Here is a 12,840-nt window from a genome sequence, read left to right as displayed (position 1 = left end):
CCCATTATTACACTTCTTTTTTCATTACATGTTGCCCCAAAAACACATTAATATGCAAATTAGATTTAGTTTATAGATACATTGTATATAATGAGAAAACCCATTAATTGTAATTTAACACACATTTTGCAGAAAGAAAAATAGTATATTGAATCATTATGTTATACCATAGTTGAGAATGATCTTTATACAAAGTTTGGTTAAAAAAAATAAAATAAAAAATCTTGAACATTAAAAATGTATTCGTGATTTAAAAAAATTGTTTTTGCCTATGCATTTCCATTCATGTCTTTTCCTTTTTTTTTAAAGACATTAAGTCCCGATGTCCTATACGGAGGACATAACATAACTTATGAATGAAATGCATGAATGCAGAGCACAAGGCTGCACTGGAAAATCCCGTGTGCGATGCATGACATGCAATTTGCATCTGTGCTTGCAAAGTGAACGAAACTGCTTTGCATCATTTCACATTATGATAGACCCACTGTCCTCAAATGAGGACATATTTTTCTGCGAAAACTACTTTCTGTACAAAAACAAATTTTAGGTATTATACTTATTAGGTCCTACATATCCCAAATAGCAAGAACAATTCTAAAATGCACAACAGGCAATCTATAGGGTCTCAGGATTAAAGGTTTTGATCCGCTTCAAATGTTGACTAGTGTATATTGTCAGGAGCCGCGTGAATTACTTTTGTGTTTCCTGCTCTTTCACTACCAAAGTGACGGTAGCCATTGACTTGCATTCAGTGAATCACTAAGGACCACGATTTCAGTCCAAAAAAAATATTTTACAGAAGACGAACGACTCACCTAATGCACATCCTGGAGAGTAAATTAACAGCAAATGTTCATTTTTGGGTGACCTATCCCTTTAAGTTGTTAATATGCTGATTTTAATGCGATATTTCATGTGTTGGCAGGTCGGTGCGTGTGAGTAAGAAGTGCTGGCACATGCTGGTTAACCTGTGCTCACATATGCTCCTCACCTGTGCTGTGTTTGTGGGCGGCATCAACCAAACGTACAATGCAAGCGTTTGTCAAGCGGTATGTGCCTGCTCTTCTGTGCATATACAGAGTTTAGGTGACAATATTTACACAATCTTCATAAATGTTTCTCAGTTGACAGGCAGACCTGCAGTACTGCTATCAACTTTACATTACTATTTTGAGAATATTATCATTTTTGTTGTTCTTGTGGAGAGCTCTTATGTTTTTGAATGTCGTGTGCTAAAGGTGGGGATCGTGCTGCATTACTCCACGCTGGCTACAGCACTGTGGTCCGGCGTAACGGCACGCAACATCTACAAACAGGTGACGCGGAAGGCCAAGCGCTACGAGGAGCTGGACGAGCCTCCGCCTCCACCCAGACCTATGCTGAGGTAATGAAGGAGGAGGAGAGGAACATATGTACAAATAAGTAAAACAGATCATATAATAGCTATAAGTGATTAATCATTTATATGAATAATATGTGAGCCGGTATATATCTGTATTTATATGATCGATATGTGAGCAAACACACAACATGCTGTGATCTATTTTAGGGAACTTTACTCTGACACTTAAATTGCTCAAAAGGCAAGACTGTGTTGGTTTAAAATGAGTTATTCCTGCTGACCACTTGGTGTCAGTAAAAATGCAACAGAAACAGGGCTGTTTTATGAAAATTGTACATTAATTTTAGAATGATGTGCCTTTATAGGGATAGTTCACTTAAAAACATTGTCATTTACTCATCCTCATGTATGTATGTGTATATATATATATATATATATATATATATATATATATATATATATATATATATATATATATATATATATATATAATATATATTAGTGTTTTAGCCATTGTATATATTGTATGGACGATGAGTGAATTATGACTAGTGTTGTTTTAAAATATTATTTGTGTAGCATTATAGTATCCAGCCTCAAGACTATCTTATGACACACAAACATAAGCATTTAATTGATAGTCAAATGACCTCATTTATACAGTATTTATTAATATTTTCTATTTTTATATTTTCAGTTTTTAATTAGATTTTAGTTGAAATGTTTGTACATCTGTCATTGTATGCTATAAAATAATATTAATATATAGTATTTTTGGTTATCTTTTATTTTGTAATTTTGAATAATTTTTGTGCTTAAAATTATTTTGAGTTAGTTGCCAATGCAACATTTCAAATTTTCTGTTTTCTTAAGTTTTTCATCTAATATTTATATTTTATTTTAGCTTTGTCAGTCATTTCAATTTATTTTTAATAGATATAAGTCCCAGTAACAAACACTGGTTATGACAGTATTTGATTTATGTATTTTTTTGAAATATACCTGTAAGTCTGGAATACGCAACATAACTTTTGCCCAATTTTAGCTGTGATTTGCAGTCTGGAAAGTGGCTATACATCGACACTAGTTGCCAAAGTCAGAGCCGGTGTATAAAACCTAGTGTATTTAAAATATGTTCAGCTCTTATAAGTCATCTAGTGTATTCCAGCATTAATGCTCTAACATGAGGATATATAATACCTTACCAATTACGTTTAGTAACTGTCATTGTTTTTTACTTCTACAGATTCTACTTAATAGGTGGAGGCATACCCATCATTGTGTGTGGAATAACAGCTGCAGCTAACATCAAGAACTACGGCAGTCAAGTCAATGCACCTTAGTAAGTATTAGAGTTTAAGGTGTTTTTAACTATCCCTTTCAATAAAATTCTAGCTAGAGCTTTAATTTATATATATATATATATATATATATATATATATATATATATATATATATATATATATATATATATATATATATATATATATATATATATATATATATATATCATATCAAATTATTCACTTTTGTTCAACGTGAATCCCGTATTCTGGAATATGAGCACTCATTTATTCTGTCATCACATTGGGTGCTGATATCGCGCGCTCATAGATGAGATCTGAACAGCATGTGTTAATATGTGTTTAAACTAAACTCATTTAAGCTTTGCCAGTTTAAACATCTAAGAGCCAGAGGACGTGAGCACGCGTGTGAAGTGAGAAGATTTGTGCGTGTACTCATCCGAAGTGCGCAAACCCGCGCCTCAGAATGCGCACAAATATTAATCTCTCTCTGAAGTATTGTGTTTAAATGGACAAATTCAGACAAAAATTATGTCAAAATGCTCATCTCGGTAAGTATCCTACAGCAGACATAACCGGCTGAACTTATGCCCGCTGTATCACTGCATTCTCTTAAAGTGATTTTTAAAGTGTCTTAATCGAACAGCAACAACAAAGAAATCACTCACTGCTCTTGATTAAAAAGCTTTTGTAACTTTAATAAAGAATAAACTTTAGTTTATACAGTCCCACATGTAATGCTGTTTTACATTTGATTACTTTATTCAATTTCTGTACCTAAAAACTTATGCTAGACCTACCTAAAAATAAAATGAAAATCACTGTTTATTGTTTGTATATTTACTCTATTGTATTTATTTGTGCTGTTGCTTGTAGTTGGATAGCATATTCTTCTTCTTTTTTTTATTAGTAAGTACAATTTTCCCATAAACACATACCAAACTGTACTGAAACCGTGACTCTAAAACCGTGAAACAAACCGAACCGTGAAAAAGTTGATCCGTGCCACCCCTAATATATATATATATATATACAAGAAGTCTAACTGATGACACAAAATCTGTGTGTGTGTGTGTGTGTATATATATATAACACACATTGTAATGTACAGATTTTGTGTCATCAGTTAGACTTCTTGTGTTTGGATTCATGCAAACTATTTGAAACAAAATGCAATGGTGTAATATGTTTCCTTAACTTCGTTGCTATTAACGACAGACTGTACAGATCCAGCCTGTATCTGCCTCAAGGCACATTTCAAATCCCCCCGTGGACACTTCCTGTCAATTCACAGTCTTTATCTGTCACGAGGAATTGCTTCTGCTGTCACTGGAGCCTAATGCCCGTGCTCTGTAACGTGCAGAATAATACTTTATAAAGCAGAGAGCAGTTTAGACCTTCTGAAGCTGTGTGAACCTAATTATGGTGCTCTACTTTGGGCTCCCCACCTTGTGTGTGTGTGTGTGTGTGTGTTGGCTTCCCACTTCCCTTCTTTCACTTGTGACAGCTGTTTGGATTGTGTAACAGCATGGTTTAATTTAAAAATCCAGACCATCTGAGATCTTTGGGGTTTAATTAATCTCACGCTACCGTGACAAAAGAAAAAACGGTCTGCCGAGCGTCACAGAACTCAGAAGTGCCTCACAAGTGTTTTACTTTTCTGATAAGATGAAGCCCTTGATACCACTAGTGTAAACTTTAGAGCTTATGTATACTTAATGTAAAAACTAGTTTTTGGAGAGCAGACCTGCGGTGAGTGACGGCTGCGGTGATTTATAACGGGATGGGAGTGTTCTCGCGCTCTTCTGTGTATATTTTATGCACAATTACATTTTCTTTTTGATTTTTTTAATGCTGCCAGGTAGGAAAAAGTGACATTGATTTACTGAAGTTTAAAACCGCAATAAAGTAGTTCTCAGCTAGCTTTAGATGTGTAGACTTAAAGTCTTAAAGAATATAACAGACTATACCAGCACTACATCAGTATTATATTGTCAATTCTATTGATTAACATTAAAAACATTCAAATCTTATGTAGTTCTTCTAATTTTGTAAGTAGTTTAATTGTTGTTGTTTCTTCTTCTTCTTATTATTATTATTGCAATAGATAAAAATTTTGAGGCTGATATGGCATAAAATAAATATTAATGTAATTATTGTAATTGGCCTCAATATAATCTTTGATGCTGATTGGATAAAAAAATAATAATAATTACATAAATAATTCACTATTATAATATAATTGGAAATAATAAACTATTTATTTATTTTTTTGTTATAATTGAACAGTCCTAGATAAATGTTTGTTAATGTTTAATGTGAACACTTAGAATAGTATATTATGATTATTATTATTGCCATTGATAAAGTATTTGCTGATATTGCAATAAAAATAAAATGAATGTACATTAATAATAATTGTGATGCTTTATTTTAAAAGGACTTTTTTTAATACATATTTTATAGGTATTTGAAAGAGTTATAACAGTAAATATTTAATTACAAGCAACTAATACTTAAAATAACCCTAAACTTATAGTAAGCACATGTTGCTCATTAATTTGACGTATTGTTATAGTGTAATTAACCTAAGTATTGGCAGATTAAAATAAAGGGTGACCATAATCATCGTTATATTATGGAAAATAATCAACCATTACAATTTTTCTTTTTGTGGATGTATTTGTGAAGGTGTTTTAGTTTATTGGAGTTTTGAACTTCAATACATTCAGAATGAGCTTGCAGTTGTTGTGAGAAAGGGGCGGGTTAAAATGGACTCAATTTTGGGAGAAGTCCAGCATACATCAGAGAGAAGTCTGTATTTTCACTGGACTATCCAACAACTATGTCAGCAAAATTGTTGTATCACAAACACAGTTTAATTGCTCACTTACGAACAACAATATGCATTTAGAAAATAAATAGGGTGATGTTTAATTTCTATAGACTTTAAAAAACACCTGTTGTCTTTCCGCAGCTGCTGGATGGCATGGGAACCCAGTCTTGGTGCATTTTATGGCCCGGCAGCCTTCATCGTTTTTGTGGACTGCATGTACTTCCTGAGCATCCTCGTTCAGCTCCGCCGGCATCCCGAGCGCCGCTTCGAGCTCAAGGAACAGTCCGAGGAGCAGCAGCACCTTTCTGTGGCCGAAGCGACCGAAATCCCACCGGCCCACCTGGAGTCCTCGTCCGCAGATGCCGCGCAAATGGTCCCGATGTCGGCTCTGGAGAACGAACACACTTTTGTGGCCCAGCTCATCGGCGTGGCAGGGTCTCTTGCGCTTTATGTCGCTCTGTGGGTGTTTGGAGCTCTTGCGGTGTCCCAGGAGCATCCGGCAGATTTGGTGTTCGCCTGCCTCTTTGGCGCCACTGCTTTGGCTCTCGGGGCGTTTCTTGTGGCGCACCACTGCGTGAACCGTCAGGACATGCGGCGTCATTGGTCACGAGCTTGTTGCCTGGTTCGCCGCAACTACGCTGTTCAGATCGATTCCCTGCTTTTACCAGTCGCGGGAGCCGGAGGCTCTGTCTTGACCGCAAGAGGAAACAGTGAAACTGCAAAGTGTCCAGCCAGCAGCGCCGAATCTTCGTGCACCAATAAGAGTGCACCAAGCATCCGCAACTCCACCCAAGGCTGTAAACTGACCAATCTGCAAGTGGAAGCAGCTCAATGCAAACCGGCCCCTTCAACGGCCAATGGGACGGCGTTATTAGACAACAGCTTGACTGAACATTCAGTCGACATTGAGATCAAGATGCACATCGCACCTGTTGAGGTCCAATATCGGCCCAATTCAGTCAACAACAACAATCTGTCAGGAACGGGCAGCGCAAACATCAACGGGCATTCAGGGCGACACCACAAGAACCGTGCGAGAGCTCATCGGGCCAGTAGGCTCACGGTTTTGCGCGAGTATTCATACGACGTTCCCACCAGTGTGGAGGGGAGCGTGCAAAGTGCCTCGCACAAGCGCCACCATCATCACGAGAGCCTGCAGGCCCGTAACAGCCGACGGGCAGCGTATTTGGCTTACCGGGAGCGCCAGCAGAGCCAACTTCAGCAGGACAGCAGCGACGCCAGCACCAGTGTGCCCCGCCGCTCACGCCACCTCGCCAAAGGTGGAGGCGTCCGCCCGAATAACAGTTTTGGGCACGGGATCAGCAACAACATGGGGAACGGCATCAGTAATGGAGGCTTAGTCGGAAGAGGGGACGGATCGGGGACCGAAGACACCAGCCAAACTAAAGACTGTCCAAAACAGCCCCTCGCTGTTGAACTGGAGGTGCAGCCCAAGTCCTACGGGTTGAACCTAGCGTGCCAAAACGGTCCTGCCAAAGACTCTGAGAGGCTACAGAATCTGTCGCCCCTGAACGTGGAGAGTTCTGGGAACATTAAGACTGGCTTGTGGAACCATGAAACTACTGTGTAGCGAGATTCCCTTCTCAGAGACCACAAATCTGACTTTTACCTGTAACTGTGAATCTCTAACTTTATGATTTTGATCTGAAAGGTACGGTTTGTAAAAATAGTTCCTGAAAGAGTTTGTGTTTTAAAGTTTATGAAAATGCCTACAAATGCATATGGTTTACCACTTGGCTGCATTATAGTCGGTCTACAAATGGTCTATTTTTATATCCTTTCAGCCCATTTTGTATTTTATTCTGACATTTTGTATGTGAAGATGCATGATGCGCTGCCCTTTGAGAATATCTTGGCTGACTCTTTTATATTCGAATGTGTTTTCACACAGTAAAGAAGATTGTGTTCTATTGCGGGCATCAAATAATAAAAAATCTCTTTACGCTGCCCATTTCATCTCATTTCTGAGTTCAAAGGTGAGTACATCTGAGAGTTGCCTTGCGGTTTCAAGTAACTGGGAGCTTATTTTATGATTTTGATCTGGTACAGTTTGTGAAAATAGTTCCTGAAAGAATTGTACATTAAGATGCATGAGGTGCTGCCCTTGGAGAATATTTTGGCTTGACTCTCTTATATTCAGATGTGTTTTCACATGCTGTATTAAACAAGATTTTAATTCAGCTGCAGCCATTAAATAATAAAACATCTCTTTTTGCAACCTAACTCATCTCAACTCTTGAGTTCAAAGGGGAGTTCAGAACCCCACATTTGAGAGCTTCCTTTAGCAATGGTGGTTTTAAGTAATTGGAAGCCTATTTGATGATTTTGATTAGTTTTCAACAAAAGGCCCTAAAAGTGTTTGTTTTGTTCATATATATATATATATATATATATATATATATATATATATATATATATATATATATATATATATATATATATATATATATGCAGCTCACTTAATCTCATCTCCGAGTTCAAAGGTGAGTACATATGAGAGCTTCCTCTTATTTTATTATTTCTGTCCGAATGGTTTTAAAAAATAGTTCCAGAAAGAATAATGTTCAAAATGGTCTATATTTGCATCCTTTACACCAATTTTGTATGTCATTCTGACATTGTGTGTGAAGATGCATGACATGCTGCCCTTTGAGTATATGTTGGCTGAATCTCGTATCTTCTGTGTTTTCACATAATTGTGGCCATCATTAAAAAAAATCTTTAGGCAGTCCACTTCATCTCGACTCTAAGTTCAGAGGTGTGTTCATCTGAGAGTTTCCTCCAGGTCTTGCGGGTTTGGAGTAATTGGGATCACATTGTGCCATTATGTCTGTTTCATAGAGGCTATAATTGAGGTGCATATCTGGCATATCTTTTTTTTTTTTTTTTTTCTCCACTTTGCTGGAACCAGTTCGATGGGCAAGAAATTGTAGGGCACTGCCTCCAGAGCTGGATGCCCACGCAGTGATTGATGGCTGACTCTCAGGTCGGGCTGCCTGTCATCATTAGTGGTGATGGGAATATAATTGCTGTAGTGCAGCCTCACCTTTTCTACCCCCTTCTTGTCTAACTTGCCACAAGACTCTCGAGCCCTTCCCAGCAGAGTAAAACAGGATTGAGTTATAGAAAATAGAATAATGCCTTACTTGCACACACTTGTAGCTAAAAATAGTGTATCAGAATGCAACTTTTAGCATTGTCTTTTAACAGCCAATACTTTGTGAGTTGAGGGGTACTAATGAAGTCCACAGGGGGTTCTCTTTGTTCAATTAGGCAGTGTATCAATAGTGCTCCAGACATTGAAGAAAATTGAGATTATTGCTTTCACAATACGCAGATTTCTTCTTGTCATGAGAAAGTACCTGCCTAGGATGTAAATATGAATGTTAAGATTGATGAATAATGATTCAATGACATTTTAATAATATTATTCAATAAAGCATAACATTTTCTATATATAGGCATAATTTTTCTAAGGAATCAGAATTGAATTATATATATATATATATATATATATATATATATATATATATATATATATATATATATATATAAAAATAAATCAACATATTAGAATTATTTTATATCGTGTGTATATATATATATGTATGTTTGCAACAAGTGTGATATTTTTTTTCAGAATTCTGATGAGTTGAAAGCAATTATAAAAAAAACAACCATAAATTAAACTTTTGTAACAATATACACTACTGTACCAATTTTCTAAAAAAAAAAAAAAAAAACTATATTTTTATTTAGTTAAGATAAGTTACTTAGATTTTTATAACTCATGTTGTTGCAAAATATTTTTATTTTAAATAAATTCTGTTCATTTTTACTTTATATTTATCAAAGATTCCTGAAAAAAAGGTACATATAGCTCACCAGATCTGCATATATCAGAATATGTCAGCATTGAATTATTTGCATATTTTGACTTTTGGCAAATGTGCTTTAGAAGCATCTGGTAGTGTGTTTAAGGCTTGTCTCAGAGATGACGATTGATATCTTCTATGCTTTCCCATCTGTGCCTGATAGTATTAGCTTGACTTAAGTGTAGAAATGAACGTACAGTTACCTACAGCTGACTAATTAGGCGTGATGTAGCAGACATATAATCAGATTTCACATGAAAGCTTCCTCCTCTTTAATGCATGTTAATACTGTACTCGAATCATATTTGCTGTGATATTATGATGCTCTTTAAGAGCGTCTGATGACAAGCAGACCCATTTGTTCTTGCTGTTATAATTCTTTAATGCACCCTGATGATTTGAGACTTGCAGAAGCAGGATGCCGATATGGAGGCGGATGGTGGATCAGGATCATGGATCTGATCTGGGAAATGAATGGATGTGGAATTAATAAATGATGAGGATAAATTACACCATGTTCTCTCATCCAGCTCCTCAAGCAAAACATGGGCCAGGGGTCAAAGACAATAATTCTGGAGACCTGACACCATTATTATGGAGGTCTTGCTCCCAAAACACATGATGGGATGGGATTGTGAGCACAAGTGTACAGATCTGGGGTTAGATCACCATCTGTTTAAAGCAAGCGTGTAGCATGCTGGAATTGATGGTGAACTCATTATACATGTGATCATTTGTTGTGTAATGCTCAGTTTCAATTTATTGCCATTGGCTTGCACTGATGTGAATAATTATTGTCCAGTTTCTATTATTCGGTCTATTAGAGAACAAATTTTTGAGAAACTTATTTTTAAGCAATTCTAATATAATGTTTAATGAGTTAAAGATACATTTTATTGGTTTATCTTAAAAAAATGTCCATCTTTGGCTTCTCTTCATAACAGGCATCAGTATGTTGTTTACCTAGGTTTTCAGTCTAATTATGTAATTGTTGAAAAGGTGTTCCTCAAGGTTCCACCCTGGGACAACTACTTTTTTCTAACGAATGACCTCAAATGTGCCTGAATTCTACTGTACATTTTTATGCCGATGACTGTTATTTCTTTTACACCACTAATTCTGATTTGTTTCAAATTCATTTTTCTTTTTTTTTGATTTGAATATTATATTCTACGATGGTTTACCTCTTGATAATGTTGATACATTCTTTTGATTGACCCTGAACTCACACTTACATTACATTTACCTTGTAAATGAATATTATTATAATGAATGATATTATTATTAATAAAAAATTATAATAATTTTAAATATGATTTACCTGAGGGTGAGTAAGTTAACAGCAGTTGAGTAATCCCTTTAACATGGATCCTGGGGTCAGAGAGATAATGTAGTCATCTATAGTGTGTGTGTGTGTGTGTGTGTGTGTGTGTGTGTGTGTGTGTGTGTGTGTGTGTGTATGTTTATGTGTGTGTGTATATATATATATATATATATATATATATATATATATATATATATATATATATATATATATATATATACAGTAGACCAGAGACTCTAGATGGGTTCGATGTCCATTGTCCAATTGCACAGATGGATATTTTGGCGAAGGTTGGATTAGTTTTGCGCTGGGAGATGGGTTCACAAAGTAGTTTATATGTTTTCCTGTCAGCCTACTGTTATTTTTTAAATGAGTTTCAAAATTAATCAGTTAAGCACTGACATGAAAACAAGAAATGAATAGCCTTTGGTGGCTTTTGTGGCTTTACTGACTGACAATGATGAGTGAAACGAGATGATTGGGCTGAGAGGAGGAATGGGATCAAACACAGATTCGAACCTACGTTAAAGTATCCTCCAAAAATAAAAGCTTGCTGAAAATTTACTTTTAATATTAAATTTTTGCTCCTGTCAAAAAATGAAAAACGAATATTTTTACAGGAATATGAGATGTAAACTTTCAAAACTATAGATGTAAAAGAACGTGCATCTATCTGATGTATGATAAATTTACGACAGAGATTTCTATTCATTATATTATATTATATTATATTATATTATATTATATATACAAGAGTTTGTAGGAAGTCTATTGCCAGGTCAGTTATTTGCTTTTTGTTATCTGTAGCTGAATTGCATCTTGTTGTCAGAGCTGCAGGATATCCAGTGTCGGAGGACAGCAGAAATACTACATGAGCAGGTTTGAGTCAAACATTATATTATGCTAATTGAAAGATTTCAGGTTTGCTGTTTGCATCACCGTGCATCTCATTGTTGCTTGTTTTCCTCAATGTCATGTCTACATTAACACCCATATTCTGCCTGTATGCCTCAGTCCTCATGAACACAAACGTGGACGTGGGTGTTACATAAGCTCATCACACTTGATAGCTCAGACATTATCTTCTCAGTCTCCAGGCTACAATCTCTGTACGCTCCCACTTTACAGTACAGTCAAATGTGGGATGGAGGCAGTGAATTACTGCAATGAGCAAATGCAGCCAAATCCTCCTTTATCCTCTTGTTTGAAAGACATAAAGTTTGCCTAGTAGATGCTTCATTTCTCCTGTGAGGAGTTTTACCCTCCTACATCTTCACCAACTCTTCATTTCCTTTCAGCATTTCATTATCACAGCTTGGGAGTAGATGTTGATTGCTGATGCTTAATTTATTATGTTAATTAGGTTTTCAAGTGATAATGACAATATTAAATAGTTTATTCTTCCTTTTATACAATATTTTTAATAGATAACTAATGTTAGATCAGTATTATAGATAAAGAGTACAGCACAACATCTTGAGCACTGGTAAATTAGTGAAAATATATTTACGAGTTCGTGTAAACGCCTGGTATTGTCAGCTGAAAAGCTGACAGAAATGTCAAATCCCATCTGCTGAATCCTGAGCTGTCTTTATATACTCTTTTCCATTCTCCGAGAAATGGTATATCAAGCTTGAGCGTGGCAGTGTGTACTCAGTACTTGCAGTTCTTGAGTATAAAGTCTCAAACTGAGAAGATATAATGGTACAATAGGCCACCATCATGCTATAGATGACAGATCCAAATTCTAGTCAAGTGTGAAAGTTACACATACAGTCACTCCAAAACCTGTTCAGATACTTCAAACCCATAGTATGAATTTCATTGCATTATATATATATATATATATATATATATATATATATATATATATATATATATATAAATATATATAATTATATATATAATTCAAACAGTGATGCTGACATTTGATCAACTTTATACTTTGGAAATCAGTCCAAAACTCGTCCAAAGGTGATTTTTTTACTGAATGTGTGAAATCCTCCTTGCAGAAACACCACAGGTGTAAGACAAAAAATATGTGTTGTGCAAAATGAGCCATCAATATATTCGGTTTAAATCCCATTAGTTGGATTTCCCCAGAAATACTGAAGTTTCGAGTGCAAAGATAGTAA

The 12,840-nt window shown here is 35.7% G+C and overlaps 1 protein-coding gene across 1 annotated transcript in view; it reads left to right on the top strand.

Annotated features, from left to right (window-relative positions):
• adgra3 (adhesion G protein-coupled receptor A3) overlaps positions 1–7,453 on the top strand; it is a 46,422-nt gene extending 38,969 nt beyond the window's left edge. The window contains exons 16-19 of the mRNA XM_052561674.1: positions 929–1,052; positions 1,242–1,387; positions 2,592–2,687; positions 5,627–7,453. Coding sequence (XP_052417634.1) covers positions 929–1,052; positions 1,242–1,387; positions 2,592–2,687; positions 5,627–7,076 — 1,816 coding nt within the window. The 3' untranslated portion in view covers positions 7,077–7,453. The remainder of the gene's footprint in view (positions 1–928; positions 1,053–1,241; positions 1,388–2,591; positions 2,688–5,626) is intronic.
• The last annotated feature ends 5,387 nt before the right edge of the window (positions 7,454–12,840 follow it).

Source organism: Carassius gibelio, chromosome B7 (assembly GCF_023724105.1).
Source record: "Carassius gibelio isolate Cgi1373 ecotype wild population from Czech Republic chromosome B7, carGib1.2-hapl.c, whole genome shotgun sequence".
Taxonomy (NCBI): Eukaryota; Metazoa; Chordata; class Actinopteri; order Cypriniformes; family Cyprinidae; genus Carassius; species Carassius gibelio.
The sequence above is the reverse complement of the archived record's forward strand: the minus strand, read 5'-3'. Positions and strand labels throughout refer to the sequence as shown.